The 18,901-nt window shown below is 36.2% G+C and overlaps 1 protein-coding gene across 2 annotated transcripts in view; it reads right to left on the minus strand.

Moving 5' to 3' along the window:
- The window catches only part of LOC149538775 (polyketide cyclase/dehydrase/lipid transporter), a 249,549-nt gene that overhangs the window by 182,832 nt on the left and 47,816 nt on the right, over positions 1-18,901 (minus strand). For both annotated transcript variants that reach the window (XM_089800099.1, XM_089800098.1), the window contains exons 3-5: positions 872-1,025; positions 543-758; positions 278-378 (exon numbers count right to left, since the gene is read on the minus strand). In XM_089800099.1, the coding sequence (XP_089656225.1) occupies positions 278-378; positions 543-758; positions 872-1,025 (471 nt within the window). The remainder of the gene's footprint in view (positions 1-277; positions 379-542; positions 759-871; positions 1,026-18,901) is intronic.

Consider the following 18,901-nt stretch of genomic DNA (forward strand, 5'->3'; position numbering starts at 1 on the left):
ATTCAACTAGTTAGAATCATATACATAATCCACAATTAGCACGTTGGTTTTCCCACGCATGTAAATTACGCCACAAATTATTTTGACTTCACAACATAAATATAGTGAAAGAAAAATCCTGAATAAGTGAAGAAGACATTGTCAAAAATTTAAAAAACATAGAAATATGTGAAGCTTTAATTAGTAAAAACAATTGAACTCATAGAGCTCATATAGATTTCAGAGACTTCAGGAACCAAAAACTAAAACAGTATGTTACTAACCCCAACAAACTTACTCAGATAAGCTCTCATATGCTGTCAAAACCTTCCAGACACTTTGAGAGGGCGCCTTTATAGTTATAGTGGCAATAACCCTGCGATGTACACCTCCATTTTCCTTGATAAATAAATAGCCAGCTTAGTAAGAGTACAGAAGAATGCTTTCCAAATATCAAAAAGAATAAAAATTAAAAACAGAAATATCATTTCAGAGTCCTAAACATGTAATAAAAGTATGTTTAAGATTCACATTAAATGCTAAGGTTATGAAAAGTCCCTTACAAGCAAATCATCAAGTCTTCGAAGATGAACTTCATCAACAATACAAGGTCTATCTAGACTACACCTTTGTCCGGTTGTGACCCAATTATTCCAAGCATTAGCAAGGTCATTTATGCTAATTCTACATAGATAATCCAGTGTACTAATTGATTGGTTATCCTTAACTTCTGCAGATTCCGACGTGTGATCGATTTCATGATAGAGTGCCTTGACATCCTGCAAATTTGTGAGGATTATTGTAACTCAAAATTTAAGGTTTCTGTTCTTGTGTAAATGAAGTTGAACGGTTCCAACTGGAAGAAATGGGAAATTTTCTGGCGAGGAAGTACCTTACGAATTGATCCAGATTTGGCTTCAGCTCTAGCAGCAACAGATTGAAGGTTCAGAGGAAGATCTTTCCTGATTATTCTTTCCACAAATATTGCAGGGAAATTGAATTTTGGTATGACATTAACTTCATAATATAACTTTGTTGTTCTTGGCCTGCATAAAAGAAACATTGGTCCAAAGAGTAGAGGGAAAGAAGTGGTAGTCATATTGATGAACCTCCCTCTTGTCACAGAGAAACTAACTTCAAATTTTAACTATTACAATTTAAGTACAGATTATATAAGTATGTTTCTGAAAAATAAAAATAAAGGTGAACTAAAAAATTACAGAATTTTTTTGAGAATACCACACAAAATGAAAACTAAAAAGTTCATGATTTATGATTGCTTCATGATGCTTGTCTGCTGCAGATTTTCATTACCTTTAAATCAGAGTTATGTTCCAAATGAAATTTTCGAGGAAAGATGTAATATACATTCCCAATGTTTTTGAAAAAATGTTTGACTGAAAGTAACATGCAATGCAGATTATTTCCCTCTTTCTGATCACTCATATCCTGGTACGGGCAAGGTGTGAGCACATGAGGTTCCAGATTACAATGAGCTGAAAATGCAAGGTTGAAGGAAAGCGCCAGGTGGCAAGCCAAACAATACCAATTATTTGTTGAGGTGCATGTGCATTGTGGGCACATCCACTTATCTGGTGGGAAAGATTATACAACATTGAAAAGTAAAGCAAGCTCCATCCACTTTCCAGTGATAAGCGATTACAATAAGCCACTTATCTAATTAGGTAAGTACATCAGCGAAACCAAGGCAACTCACTGGCAATACTACCATCCACTATTACAATATTAAGCTTATGTAAACAATTGCTTCCGGCAGTTTGACCATCCAAAGCAATACAATGTTAGTACATATGCATTGCAAGCATCAAAAAAAAGATTAGTTGCTGATACGAGCACTGATGTAAACTCAGAAAACTGAATCAACCCAAAATTAAGTCAAATCAAATGAATGATCACCATAATCAAATACCAACCATAGAAGGTAGCTTGGATAGTGCAATAGGAAATGTTCCAGGTCTGTAAATGACTGAAACCATGCTCATACAAGACTAAACAGCAGATAAACACCAAAGAACTCAATCCAGCACACACCCAACCAACCCACAATGAATACAAGTCGATATAACTTCATCAAAAAGGCTTCAAACTCACTTTATACTAGACTAAAATGCTACTGGTGAAGCACAAGAAACCTTATAAGTAGCAGTGCACTAACACATCCAATATGCCGAAACTTCATATCTCTGCAATAACACTACAATGAACTCCTAAATACAACCAAAGTGCAATATAAAGTTGATAAACAATCTGATCATTAAGGTTAAATGGTAGCGGGTCTGATAGTTTTAACAAGCTCTATGTCTGTCCCAGCAGGGCAAGACAATATATTAAACTCGTCAATAACTTCAGTTCTCTCCCTCAGCAAGGCTAGAGGATACTTGCACCCCATAGGGAATCCATACCATTCCAAACAGCCAATTAAAGTGCAACAACCAATTGTGGATTTCACACGCCTCATATGGGACTGTATTACCCTGCCAAAGTGCTATATGGCCATTCGAGGACTCCTGAAAATTGGCTCAGTTGTAATTTTTCCTTATACATCTTGGAAAGATACCCAACCTTTTTCTTGATATGAGTTCCCCTCAAAGATGAACCACTAGACCAAGATGGTGCTGCCTACTTATGCAGAAAGGTATGCCCAGCAAAGGAAATGGCACAGCCCAGCTGCCAGGCCCACCAAATCACCCTATCAATCCTTCACCAACACTTTTTCCCAAGTACATTTAGTACATCAGGACACATCAAATCCTCCATGAATGCAATACCAAAAATTGTTAGTTGAATCTGTAATACGATAGTGGCCTCTATGCTTGGGGGCTTTTGGTCCCTGAAATTAGTAACCTTGAGAAGGTTTTCTTCTTAAGTAGACTTGATAGAACTCCTCCGGACTGCTTGGTTCAAGGCTTTTCTATAGCGAATTTAAGCTTTATGAGTTCTCTTGCTGGCAAGGTCTTTGAGCTCGATTAATATGGAGTTATGTGATAGTTTGAAATGAATGTTTTGTATAAGGTTTTTAACAATGGATTTGAGGTTTTCAAGAAGGAAGTTTATAAATTTTCTGACTTCAAATATAAATCCAATACTTCAATGATAAAAAACCAATGCTTTAGCTTATTCGGGCAACAGAGTCAACTACAATGAAGATTATAACATACAACTTTATAATGTTCTATGCATATAAACTATAAACAGTTTAATAATCAAGACACAATAGATCAAATATATATATACGCAATTCTAGACTAGTCCAGATTGCGCTTTAACTCCTAAAGTTGGGGAGACAGACTAGACAAATTTGGAAACAGTTAAATATTTCACAATATCTGTGATGATCGAATATAAAATGCCATAGATGACCTCATCCACTTATCTGGCCAAAAGGATTAAAAAATGATTATAAAGGATGAATCAACTGCAGTTGAAATCTCCATGTCATTTAAATAATAAAAAGCAACATGCTTTTATAAATCATTGAAATATAACAAATAGATTTATATTACAAAGTTATATTTAAAATTCTTTATCCCTCCATATAAATGAATATAAAATATTTCTTCTTGCCTAATGTGTCTTGTTTATCAATTGTGTCTTCCTTTATTTATATCTTCTCTATTTGAAAGATGCGAATTCTTCTTAAATAAATATTACACTTTTGGATGACTAATCACATCTTTTCAATCAGGAACTTCTAATACATTAAAAAGTTGTTTGAATGACTTAATTGGATTTTTTTAGACTCCTTGAATTGCCGCTATGTGATATCCTGGGACTTCAACGATCGACTCAAAAAACAATTCACATGCTTTAATATATTTGGCAGCCATAATTTTGATATATTCGCTTGACTCCAATTATTGCATTTATACTGAATTTGATCTTTATGAAAATTGCTGTATTGACACATGCTTTAATATATTTGGCAGCCATAATTTTGATATATTCGCTTGACTCCAATCGTTGCATTTATACTGAATTTGATCTTTATGAAAATTGCTCTATTGACCATGTATATCTTTCATACTCCTTTGAACTTTGAGAAAGATGACACCATATTTAAATTCCAAGGCTGCTGACTAGGCTTCAGATCTTTGACGGCATCTTTGGGGATGACTCCAAATTCTTGACAGCATATACAAATCCCTTTAAATATATATCGCTTCTTAGTAGGATACGTAACTTTGTCATTTCATAGTTATGTGATTGCCCCTGTGTATTTCCCCTTCATTGCTGTACAATTGAATTCATTCTCACCACCGTCTGATGGATTTTTAAGACATTGAAACTTTTCTTTTATCGTGTTTACACATTAACTCTTTATCACTATATGCAGACTTCTATATCATCACTGTAGTCACTACTTGCCAAATATATTTCATCAACTTCCCATTCTATCATAATCATTTGCCACAATTCATGTTGCTTATATTATGGAAGTCATATTCAATCTAGCTTTGTTTTTAATTTTCTCCATATCCTCTTCAGATTATTGTTCATGGCAGAGATATACGTCTATCAGTATTTGTAACATAGTTGTATTTCTTTATAATGATAACATTTCTTGAGGTCCATCGTTGACAAAAAAACATGGATTGTAGATTGGGTTTTTGGCTGACTTGTGCATTGTACTGCTGACGGAAATGCTACTGGTTATCTTTGATTGATAGCAAAATGTTTCCTTACAATCTATTGCTTTGATATAGTTCATCCGTTTTCCTCCCACATCTACTTTCTTAATGATGGCTTCACTTTCCAAAGCCTGTGCAAGCATTCCCGCATCTCCCGTATATGCCTTAGATGTTGTAGAATGAATCGTTGGTGTTTATTTCTTGTATATTTCACATCGCTCTTCCTTGTAAAGTTCTTAGTCACGGGACCCTTCATAGAATTGAGAATCACACTTCAACATCTTGTGTAGGCCTGAGATTTATTTCAATATATAAACATTGTAATTAATACAACTCTTGAGTTTGTTATTGTGTGTAATAACCCCAATAGGTTATAACTTCTTCAAACACCAAAAATCTTTATATTTCAGTTGTTTGACATTCTGTCAAACACTTTGCAAGCAAGGGTCCTCTGACTGATATAACTTTTCAGATTGCTGCAGTGATCTTTGTTTGGATTTGCCTCAAAGACAATGCTTACAAAGACTCCAAATTGTCTAAACAATGTCCTAACATAAATATGCAACTAATTTTGGCAATAGTGAATGCATATATGAGTTCTAATCATGAAAATGATCACCTACAGCCAACTGGTATTTTAACAAACAGTTGGTATGCAAGCTAACTGGCTGATTAAAAAAATGATATATTAACGCTCAAGGGCAACTATTAATGACCAGCAATTGTATCTCCTTAGCTGAGAATGAGTATCCAATACAATATTCATACTAAGTTAGCCAAGACTCTTGGCATTTACAAAGATATCAAAATATGATGATTGCTGGTAAAGTAATATGCACCTACAGCTGCCAATGAAAACTAATGCAACACTAAATATCTAACTTCAATACTCCCCTACAGCAGTACGCTAATCACATGCATGATTAAATACAACTAAAGCCATGGATTGCTGATGCCATTGTGAGGAATGTAAAAATGAATGATATATCTATTAATGAATGATAGGTCTGATACGAAATGACAATTACAACAACACTCTATAGTGAAAGGCAACTATGAAAATACACATCAGACCTGGCATATGAAGTTTCCTTAGAGAATAGATGTATTGCAATACCACTGAACAGAAAATAACCTCCTCAAGTGCCCAAGTCGTGCCTCTCTAGCTGCCGCCCCTGATTGTAGATGGCTGTAATAATTTTCTTTGCTTTTTCAAATTTTCTTTTTCGGATTACTTTTTTTTTTGGATTGCTTTTTCGGACCTGCTTTTTCGGCCTGCTTTTTCGGTTCTGCTTTTTCGGCCTACTTTTTTCAGACTGCTTTTTCGGCCTACTTTTTTCGAACTACTTTTTGTACTCAAATATTTTTTCTCAATGTAGCACAAATAGAAGACTGAAGTATCTTCCTCCCAGCTGCAATAATTCAAGTGATATTTCACACCCTCAAAATTGCGTACCAATTGAGAGTTTTCGTTCTCAATGGCCAGTTGTGACTATTGCAGAAACCCTAGGCTCCACAATGCACATCAACAAACATCAATATCAACAACAACAAATCTGGATGATTAGAATGAAGCCCAGGGTGCCTATTTATTCTTCTTCCTCCACTTTCTCCAGAAGCTTCTAGAACATTATTTTATTTTATCTATTAAGTGACTTTATAAAATATTTTATAATTCAAGTCACTTTATTAAATTAATTAAATATAAAGTTACCTTTTAATATTTATTTATTTGATAACTTTATAAATAATTAACTTAAAACCATTTATTTATTTAATTAAAATAATTAATTCGTCATCCTCATAAAATATTCATTATTTTGGACAACCTAATTAATTTAATTAATTAAATCAAATTGCCTCCAAAATGGGGACATGACAGTCCGCCCTTCCTGAAATTGCTTGTCCCCAAGCAATGGCTAAACAATAAACCAATCAATCCGCCTGGATCCCAAATGTAGTCATGTACTATACTGCTATCAATCAACACAGGCTCCTGCAATATCCTCTGCAATATAAGCAAGAGGAATCCATAATCAAACTGACAATTACAGCTCAACCAAACTCCAAAATCACAACTGCCACAGTCAGAAACCCACGAGACACAAACTCTTAGAACATCAGAACCCAAGTAAAGTGGACAAATCAAACTGCCAACACAGTAAATACCATCAACGCATCCCACTGGCCTATGCGGAATGTACAATCCAACTCTGCAACAATGGTGAACGCTCCCGAATGAAACTGTACCAAGTATGGAGAATCTACACACTGTACAACTCCTACAGTCAACACAACTCTGCAGATCACCGGCCATTGTCTCATAACCATAACTCCCATGCACCGCTGATGGTGAAAAGACATCACAAGATAAATAGCATGAAATGGAACCCAAACCAAATTTTCCTGCTATCAACTCTTCAGCACAAGGATCAAATGCTAACTAATGCACATACCCTGCAGTATAATGCTGATAAAAAGAACCAACCTCAGTCAACAGCTCACCATGAACAAGTGATACAACCCACTGTGACTGATCACCAGCTAAGTCAGGAGATGTCATAGCCAAAGGAGTAGAATCAATAACAACAACTGCTGAAGCATCACTCCCAAACTCCTGCTCTAAGTCGTGTATTATCAAGCTGTCAACCGCAAAACCTATCGCCATGTCATGCCCATCACAACTCTCATCCCGAGGCATCAAACCGTCCCATAACTGATGACAAGCACTAGGAACCAAAGTACATCTCTGTATCATCATCTCATCAAAATGGTCATCAAAGGTAAATTGATGAGCATACCTCACAGTGTAATGCCGATAGAATGCGCCAATCTCAGTCAATGGCTCAGACTGCAATCCAAATGAAACTAACTGCAATCGATCACTAACCAAGCTGGAACTAGCTACTACCTCTGAAGACATCGCCAAGGGAATAGTATTACTAGCAGGAACCATGCCAACTACCGGCTCACCAACATCACACATGATCTTTGATACAACATCTCTAGTCTCTGTGCCATTAGTACAAGAGGCCACCACCATGTTAGGCATACCACAACAATCTGCTGCAGCACCCAACTCAACTGAACCCGATATGCCAATGTTAGTATCAAGGATGGATGCATCCCCATGTCCACTGTCTCTGACAATCTCGACCATAGACATCCTCGGATCACTAGACACCACAGCTTGTGACTGTATAGAATCTGGTAAAGACTGCAGTCGCTCTAACTCCACGGTCACCTTAGCCAAATGAAATTGTGACTCCTCGAAAGCCAACTGTGTACTCTCAAGAATCTCAGAAGTCACCTCGAGCTGCCGAGTAAGCTCACTCACCTCATCTTCCTTGGCCAATAATGCATCGTATGCTGTACTCCCCCACTCCATAAGATAATCTCTGTCGGCTACCAGCTGCATATAATTCTGTCTCAGAATCTGAATAGCCTCCCATAAAGAGTGGATCTCTGTCAAGGAAAGATAACTGCCTCCCTGCTCATCACTAGTAGGAGAACCCCATTCATAAACTGCTAACAACTGACGAGCAGCATCAAAATGCTGGCAAGCGATAGCAATGTCTCGTTCACTAACTCTCAACTGACTAGACACATGATGGCACTGGCTAGACTGTCTCCTACAAACTTCCTCTGACACACTGTCTAAGGGAGTATCCTCAAAGTTACTGGTCTCTAGAGTATTACCAACCATATCCTGCGAATCAACTCCAAAGCTCATATCAACATATGGAGTATCAAAAACTATAGCACTGCTGTCCAACTCCTCTGTACCAAAAGAAACTGCCAAGGAAGCTAAGTCTTCAAAACTACCCACTGCATCCTCCTGGATGTCATCAAGGCCAATATGATCCTGGGACTCATCTGTACACACTGCCAAATATGAAAGATCATCAACACATTCCAGCAAGAATGGTCGACTGGATATATGAACAAAGCCCAACACCGGTGTATAAAAACTAATACCAACATCGGACAAGCTGCTGGCGCAAGAAAAGACAACACCGTGCAATCTGCTAATCAAATCCATGATAGCACCCAAACAATCACTGCTACCAAAAAGTGTTAAAGATCTCCAGTCAACTGAATCCCAAACGCCAATATAACAATCTTGAATCCATATCCGTAAACTAGAATCAGCTGGTAACTCAAGCAAACTCCTCACCTGAGTAATATGACCAATACCAACTAACTCCGCATACCTGTCTGACATTGTCCTTGTATCCTGGATGTGAATGCAAGATGAACTCGCAACATTATCAACGACCACATATGATCCGCCTGTCGCAGAAAACTGAGTATCAAAAGTGCAAGATGAAACTAAGCTCAGCTCCATGCCATGCTCATCCCCATGTCTCTCCCAGTCCTGTAATGCCAATGGAGTTTCACCAAAGAAGCTCGAGTGTCCTTAAGCTCGCGAGAAAGCCTGTCAACTTCCTCCTCCTTCCTCCTCAAAGCATCTGAATAGTCTCCGACAAGGCTAAGAAGATGGTCACGATCTGATAGAAGATGTAAATAACTCAACTTCATCGTTCCCATTCCTTCCCTAATCACCTGTAAGTCAACACAAGAAGACTTTGCCTGAACTCCCTTATGTCTACCTTGTAATTGAATCATCTGAATGTGATCCTCTATCATATCCCGCATCCTGTCATGATGAGATAATGAAGTCATAATACTGTCTTCGCTCACCTTCAGTTGGCTGGACAAATCATGTGAAGTACTACCAGCCTCAACCTCATGTGACGAAGCATCTATCTGTGCCTGGTACTCTCTCTCAGCAAAGTCATGAATGCTCAATGTCTGCTCATCTCTACCAAGTATCTCACCATCATGCAGAACAACATCCTCATAATCATCATCTGAACCCACTATGTTGTAGTCACTGCTTCTTGGAACCAAACCATCCCGAGTACCTGTGACATCACCCTCTGACGACCTGTATACAATTGTCTCAACTTGAGTATCAAGTTGACCGTTACTATCAATTTGCGTAATATCCATTCCCACTACCTTCTGAAGTATTGTGTGCCCAACATCTTCCTCCAAGCTAGTCTGATGCTGGTCACCAATTGCTGCAAACTCCTTGTAGAGGTTTCTAGATACCTCACTTGTAGAGACCTCTTGTTCCTCTTTCTCTTTGTTCTGTGATGTAGTCCTCTTAAACATGGAAACCATCAATTCATTCATCCTTTTCTGACTTTCATCCAACTTTTTTAAATTTTGTTTAAGCTTCTTCATATCCTTGTCCCACTGCTTCTGGGTACTTGAAGTAAACATGATTAACTAACTGATTCAATGTCCAATCTACCCAACAGGATGGCAGGTCAATAGCTCTGATACCACTGTAATAACCCCAATAGGTTATAACTTCTTCAAACACCAAAAATCTTTATATTTCAATTGTTTGACATTCTGTCAAACACTTTGCAAGCAAGGGTCCTCTGACTGATATAACTTTTCAGATTGCTGCAGTGATCTTTGTTTGGATTTGCCTCAAAGACAATGCTTACAAAGACTCCAAATTGTCTAAACAATGTCCTAACATAAATATGCAACTAATTTTGGCAATAGTGAATGCATATATGAGTTCTAATCATGAAAATGATCACCTACAGCCAACTGGTATTTTAACAAACAGTTGGTATGCAAGCTAACTGGCTGATAAAAAAAAAGATATATTAACGCTCAAGGACAACTATTAATGACCAGCAATTGTATCTCCTTAATTGAGAATGAGTATCCAATACAATATTCATGCTAAGTTAGCCAAGATTCTTGGCATTTACAAAGATATCAAAATATGATGATTGCTGGTAAAGTAATATGCACCTACAGCTGCCAATGAAAACTAATGCAACACTAAATATCTAACTTCAATACTCCCTTACAGCAGTACGCTAATCACATGCATGATTAAATACAACTAAAGTCATGGATTGCTGATGCCATTGTGAGGAATGTAAAAATGAATGATATATCTATTAATAAATGATAGGTCTGATACGAAATGACAATTACAACAGCACTCTATAGTGAAAGGCAACTATGAAAATACACATCAGACCGGCATATGAAGTCGCCTTAGAGAATAGATGTATTGCAATACCACTGAACAGAAAATAACCTCCTCAAGTGCCCAAGTCGTGCCTCTCTAGCTGCCGCCCCTGATTGTAGATGGTTGTAATAATTTTCTTTGCTTTTTCAAATTTGCTTTTTCGGATTTCTTTTTTTTTTTTGGATTGCTTTTCCGGACCTGCTTTTTCGGCCTGCTCTTTCGGTTCTTCTTTTTTGGCCTGCTTTTTTCGAACTGCTTTTTCGGCCTGCTTTTTTCGAACTGCTTTTTGTACTCAAATATTTTTTCTCAATGTAGCACAAATAGAAGACTGAAGTATCTTCCTCCCAGCTGCAATAATTCAAGTGATATTTCACACCCTCAAAATTGCGTACCAATTGAGAGTTTTCGTTCTCAATGGCCAGTTGTGACTATTGCAGAAACCCTAGGCTCCACAATGCACATCAACAAACATCAATATCAACAACAACAAATCTAGATGATTAGAATGAAGTCCGGGGTGCCTATTTATTCTTTTTTCCTCCACTTTCTCCAGAAGCTTCTAGAACATTATTTTATTTTATCTATTAAGTGACTTTATAAAATATTTTATAATTCAAGTCACTTTATTAAATTAATTAAATATAAAGTTACCTTTTAATATTTATTTATTTGATAACTTTATAAATAATTAACTTAATACCATTTATTTATTTAATTAAAATAATTAATTAGTCATCCTCATAAAATATTCATTATTTTGGACAACCTAATTAATTAAATTAATTAAATCAAATTGCCTCCAAAATGGGGACATGACATTGTGATTCTGTCCCAAGTCTATTTGATATTGCTTTTAGTAATTTCTATGCCTAACTCTTTCTTAATCAATTTTTTTTATCCTTAATCCTCTATATCGTTTTGCATAAGTATTTGTTTGATGCTAAATGCTTTTTATATTCTCCTAATCATAACTTTTAGTATATTGTTTGAATATAAGTAGTGTGTAAGATCTGAAGATTCTCCATTTGCCATGGTATTTGAGACTAAATTTTGCCAAAATTTAGAGTTCCATCAATGGCTCTTTTTGGGGACATATGCTCCCTATGAGCATAGTGAGATCTCGGTTTTCTCTAGAGGAGCAAACCGAGCATCCATGCTTAACATGATGCATAGTGAAATTGGGTGGCCCCAAGCCCCCCAAAAATGAACACTAATTCTTTCCCTGATCGAACACCCGATTCTGATCACGTAACACTTTGACTCTCCTGCATATGATATCACACCGTTCCTTCATACAATCTGATCCATTAGAAAATTTCAAAAGATAACCATCACATGACATGCGCCTTTCTTTCACCTCCTTGGTTTGCTATCTATGTTTCAAATCCGTGTTAGGTGTATCATCCTCATTGATAATACTTATTGCTGTTGTTTCATCAATGCAAATTTTGGTATATGTCTCACGTTTAGCTTTTGAGAAATCATCATGTGCATTGTGATCCTTGCTAGATGGAAGATATTTAGATTCATGCATGTGAACAGTCATACAAGCATCCAAATAAATCTTCTTTGCTTGATTGTCTACTTGCACACAATCTGCCCCACTTCTATACTTCGAACATTGTTTCTCCTCACAAAAAGGCTTTGAGAATGGCTTATCTTCTAGATGTACAATTTCTCTTTCACCAAGACTCTGATCAGCTAGGACACTTTGGAAATTTTCAGCACCATGCTGCAATGCAATCTCCTCATTACAAATATCTGATTTTATATCTCCTTCACATGTTTGAAACAACCCCTCCTCATAGGATGAATGGAAAGACGTCTCACCTTTTGGACACATATTATGAGTTTCATCAACTTCAAAATCAGGACTGCAATCTTTATCGTGATGCTGATGGGCTTGATTGTGTGGAAAATCTCCTTCAAACAAAGGATTTAGGAACATAGAGAACTCAGAGATATCTTCATATGTTTCCTCCTCCTGTTCATGCATTGTATGCATTTCTATTTCATCTTCACTATATGATTCCCATGAATTACTATCTCCTTCATCCAGCACCCCTTGAGAATGCTCTGATCCATCAACTTGCTCACCATGGTGAATTGAGAAAAAATTTGGACTATTTATTTCAATATGTCTCTAATACTCTATGTCTAACAAAGCTGAAATTTCTTCCACACTAAGAGAATCTTCTTCCTCTTTTTCCCATTCACTGATATTTTTTGTTATACAAGTGTCATCATAATTGGATTCCTCCTCAAACTGTCGACAAATTTCTTTTCTATTCAAGTCTGAAACATCATTTGACTCATATGTCATCTCAATCCTGCATTCATCCTCCTCTGTAACCAGTTTATTATCCATAAGCTTGAACAAGATAAGAAACTGATTATCATATAATAGACCTAGTTCTTGCATTTTGTTGAGAAAATCAGAAGATGGAGGTCTGCATTCCGAAGGTATTTCTTGATAGGCATTAAACATCCTCATGAAGAATTATACTGCAAATTCCTCTTCCTACTTTTCTAAGTTAAAAAATGCATCCAAAGGAGATATATAACTTTGATTTTCGTCATATTCTTCTATTATTTGAAAGAGAAGCTTCAGATTCGGGTCATTTGGTGAGATTCCCAACTCACAAAATTTTCAAATCAATTCCTTGCGTGGAGGCATGATGTCTGAAGGTACCTCCCGAAACATCACCATCCTTATAAACAAATGTGTCTCGGATTCACCTTTATTGGTGTTTATTTCTTGTATATTTCACATCACTTTTCCTTGAAGAAGTCACAGACCCTTCATAGAACTTCAACATCTTGTCTGGGCCTGAGATTTATTTCAATATATAAACATTGTAATTAATACAACTATTGAGTTTGTTATTGTGATTCTGTCCCAAGTCTGTTTGATATTGCTTTTAGTAATCTTTATGCTTAACTCTTTCTTAATCAATATTGTTTGATACTTAGTCCTTTGTATCATTTTGCATAAGTATTTGTTTGATGCTCAATGCTTTCTATATTCTCCTGATCATAACTTTTAGTATATTGTTTGAATATAAGTAGTGGGTAAGATCTGAAGATTCTCCATTTGCCATGGTATTTGAGACTAAATTTGCCAAAATTTAGAGTTCCATCACCTAGTTAGGATGAGACTGCAGCAACTAGAGATGTAGGGTTGGTTGGTGTTCATTTGGAAGATATTGACATGATTAGAGGTCTCCCTTCACTACATTTTGACATGATTTTGTACTTGTTATGATATCATGCTACTCATTGTAAACATCTTTATGATTTTTTTGATATGATATAAATTGGAATCTTCTATTTGCCAATAATTTGAATTTTTAATAGTAATTGGTAATTCAATATTCAATGTTTAAAATGAAAACTTCAATTTTCAATGTTAAAGTATATTGTATTATGTATTGGGTATGTTGCAATTTCTCTATGTTCAAGTATTTGGTATTATTAGTTCTTATAGTTATACATCATTTCATAACTAGTGATTCAAGTACTATACGTATAGTATATTACAACACTGTCGCCGCTGTCTCCCGCTGTCCCCAAATTGAGGCCCTTTTTCCCCCCATTCTACAAAACTCGTCCCGACGTCCCCCCAGTATGCATGTTACACTACTTCTAATTGAATTTTTTGATGTTACTTTGTAATTATGCCTTTTAATTTATCTTCTAAGGTCAAGGTGATGACCTTTTAATATTTATTTTACTCTTAGCTCTATACAGTCCTCTAGAAACATATATTGTTGAATACCCTTAACAAATCTAGTTACCATTGCTCATGTAGATGCACCATTTTTTTGTTGTTCAACTTTTATGGGATTGATGATCTAAGCTAGGTCTCGTCTTTTAATGAGTAAGAGTTTGAGTGATGATGGATTGATCTCCACTGATAATGCCTCTATTGTTTATCTCAAATTGTGTTGTCAATCCCAACAATTGAGCCAATTTCTTTTGTGTGTTTCTTTGTTCTACCATTTTTTAATGCATGTACCTTTTGAGTTATTGATCTTTTCCCATGATTGAAGTTTCTTGTTATACTAGTTCCTTAATTGCTCCCATCCTTATTAATTCTGAAGTATATTTCCCTTATTGGCTGCTAGGTTTGTTAGCCTTGATACTGATTTTAATGTCCCCTTTTTTCTCTATTTTATAATACTGGGAATATATTCCACTATCCTTCAGTTACAATGTCAAGTTGTTGTTTATTAAACAAGTAATGGAAGTTAACTATGAAATCTAATCTCCTGTATGCGAACCGAAGTCTTCAAAATCTACATCAGCATTGATCCTGATTGTATATAAGACAAACTTATTCATTGTATGTGAACCAAAGTCTTCAGAATCTACATTAGCATTGATCCTTATTGTATATTCTGAATTTACTCTCTCTACTGCAATAAGATTACCAAATTCATCAGTAACATTACATCCCATCTGTTCCAAATCACAAGTAACACTTGTTTCAACTGTTTGACAATCTCCAAAGGCCACCTGCAACTTTGTGATCAGCTTCCTTAATGTCTCCTCTTTATAACCAATGAGCCCTTGAAATCTAAAGAACATTTCACATAAAGGAAGAATGTCACATGAGAACAAGGCATCCGAATCGAATTTCACCATTTCATCCCAATCGTCAAAGATTTCCTTCAAGTTATCAACTTCCTAAGTCAAAGAAGAAATTAAGTTTTGCTCCATTTCATTCATCTCTTTGACACGCCTAAGAATTGCAAATGTTTCTGTGATGGCTCGAACTCTTTCAGAAATGATTTCGTATATCCAAGACTTGGCGGCTTCAATCAACCTTCTCTCTTTAGACGTTTGAGACATAACAACAACACTCTGAGAAGATTGTTTTTGGATAACCTCATTCAAACGAGAGACCTGTTTCAGCTGATTCTTCTACTGATTCTTGAATTGGCTTAGGAACTTGAGATGATTTAGTTCCTTTTTGGCCCTTTAATTTGAATTTGATGAAACCCTTGTCATCAAAAGATGAGGCACCATCTTTCCCTATAATCTCCAATTGTGATTTCCTGCCAAGAGGACCAAAACTTCCACAATCCAAGCCCATCTTAGGATTTACACTTTTAAGGCATTTACTTTTCAACCATTTGTTGGTGTTTGCTAGGATGGATTGAAATTTGTCTATGATAGATGTACCTTCCTTTTGTTGTCATTGGATAGGACAATGGCACTTTTTATCAAAACCAGCTTGATGAAACTCTGGACCAAGGATGTTGTCATCATCTTCAACCTGAAAATCTGAAGGGATTTCCAACATATTAAGATCAATTATCTGTTGCAAGGTTAATCTGCAGTAATCCATTTTCATGATGTCAAATTCTGTCCTCATATCTATCCAGATGTCTTCGATGCGATGAACATGAGCGTAAGCTCTTTTCATCTAAGAATTCATCTTTTGGTAGTCAAAGTCAAATCTGGCCTTGAACTTCTTCAAGGTAATCAACTGCAACTCTGCTTCCATGTTCTTTGCTTTAGGTACAAAAATGATTGAATAATTGCCAATAGCAAAGGCTTAGCCGAAGTAATGCCAAAACCAAGCCTATGCAAAGCATGTTGATCACTCTACACGTCCTTTAGTTGTCCAGCTAGCTCCATCAAGATGATTCGATCGGTAGCATACTTAGGTAAGGTATATGGCTCTCTTTTTAAATATCCAACTCTCAAGTATGTGAAAGTGAGAAATTGAATAAAAATACAGCCATATTGGTTCACCTTCTCCCATGCTACATCAGATACTCTTTTGATAGACAACTATTTATCGAACAAACACCAGAAATGTCCAAAGAAGGCATCTTGAACTCTTCTGTAGTGGAATTTACTATTTGCCAAAGTGATTTGGTCATAGTAATCCCAAATAGGAACTTGAAGACGATCTCTTTTGGTAGAAAGAATAAAGAAAGACCCCATGGCAGCAACAATGTAAATAAGATAAGAATTCATATAGAAAGGCACTAATGTTCCCACATTGCATATTTGCTGGCAAAGCGCAATACTGATGAGTTCTCCCCAAAAGATGTGTTATTTACTCTCCATAATTTGAAACATAGACTTATACATCCATGGCTCAAAATCAGTAGAATCTTTAAGGCCACAAATCCTGCTGAGAAAGATGATGAGATCCTTATACTCTTGTTTGAAATTTGATCGATGAACGGCCTTTGGCCATCTGGAGAAATTGCTTCTTTTATTGTCTAACCAGTAAAGGTTGACATACTTCTAATAATTACTCTTTTGCTCATTCCAACAGCCAATAATGATCCTTTAGTCAAATCAGCACATTTTGATTTATGCGAAACCTTGAAGATTTGTTCTATAACCTCAAGATCTAGGCTAATGATAACCTTGCCATCAGCATCTTTGATAGCCTTTGTCTTAGGAGTAAAATGCCGTGCACATCCATAAATGAAATCAAGTTCTATAGAAGCCATAGGAAACGTAGATACCAAGTGAATGTTGCTTCTCTTAATGCGCTTCATTTCATTACTAGCTGGAGCTTCAACTCTTTGTAGAAAATCAGCCACATGCATGACCAATCTTTGGGACCAATAGGTTATCCAAAATAGAAATGACTAAAGAAGGAGCTGCATGAGCCAATTCTTTATCATATTGATATTTCATTGCCTTTTGATTTGGATGGCGAGGACATGGCTTGTGCTTGCACTGCAACACAAAAATCTCAAAACACAAATACATCATCAAAAGGAATCTCCATACAAGTGAATTCCGGATCAGTAGTGAACGTTCGAAAATGGATTGGAGACTTCACAAATCCAACAAAGTGACTTCAAAGAGAAAGCATATGCATATGCAATGGAACGGAAAGCGGAAAAAAATGAACGGAATGCAAAATGAAATGGTATGAAAGTGAGAAAATAGAAGATGAAATGAAATGGAAAGGAATGAGAATGCATGAAGGTGAAATGCATGGGAATGCGTGCAAATGAAAATTGTTGATTTCAAAAGTGACTTAGTGTTTTCAAGACATTATTGCATGAAAAATGAGTATATGTAACGGGAGATGGAAGGTGGAATGAAATGTGAATGTGGGTGGAGGATGCACTTCACATGTAAGTGCGAATGAAAGATGAGATGGAAAGCATGGAAAGATACGGAAATAAGTATTTGCTCATGGAGGCGCAAATGCATATTAAGGAATGGGAATGGAAAATGGAAGTGAGATAATGAGTTTTATAGTCACTTTTGGTGAAAAGAAGTCAAAGTACGTGGGAGGTGAAAATGCCATCTTTTTGACTTTTCAAACTATGACTTTTAATCAAAATCGGACTTTTTTGATGCAATTGCACGTAAGACATTTCGTGTAATCATGTCGTATGAATGGAAGCGAAAAGTGAGATGGGTGAAAATGGAGGTGAAAAATGGGATTACATGCATATGCGGATGGCAAATGGGATGGAAAACATGTAATTGCATTTCGTTGAGTGAGAGATGAAGTGTTGTGACATGGAAACAGAATGTGGAATATGATGATGCTTTCGAATGTAATGAAGCAAAAACAAGTTCTTTGGAAAGAACTTGCAATTTCTCCAAGTGGAGAAAACCGGCAAGCAAGCACAAAACACAAAAGAAACAACGTACCTTTGGAAAATGACTTAAATATACCAAAATGCAATGCACTTCAACGCTCAAATTTGAAATTGGGATTTGGGAAAGAACCAAAAAATATGAAAATGAACAAAAACTTCATTTTTAAAGGAAAAATGCACTTTCCATGGCAAAGGTTTTCACAAATGGAAACCATCAAGTAATTTAATGCATAAAATCAGCAAGATAAACATGAATTTAAAGCAAGAAAGAAAGAGTCCATTTATTGTGCCAAAAATGAAGGGGAAAGATGCTCCAATGTTTGAAAAATTCTTCCCAAACACTTAGACTTTTTCCAAATTAACAAATTCGAATGGGAGAGGGCAGCAAATAAGGAGAAGTTGTAGGAGATGCCAAAACGTGCCCTATTCATGCTCCATATTCCAACGTTTTTAAGTGTTCATGCTTGTGAGATGTTTTTGGCAAAAAACGTTTTCCCTCATGTTGTGAGATCAAAATGTTTTGATCATTAAACACCAAAATGTGAACTACAATGCAATGTAACCTCCAAAATATGCCAAATCAATTTGGTTGGGAGGAAAAACATTCA

The sequence above is a fragment of the Cupressus sempervirens genome, chromosome 9, assembly GCF_028749045.1.
Source record: "Cupressus sempervirens isolate cs-2001-9-10 chromosome 9, ASM2874904v1, whole genome shotgun sequence".
In the NCBI taxonomy this organism is placed as follows: Eukaryota; Viridiplantae; Streptophyta; class Pinopsida; order Cupressales; family Cupressaceae; genus Cupressus; species Cupressus sempervirens.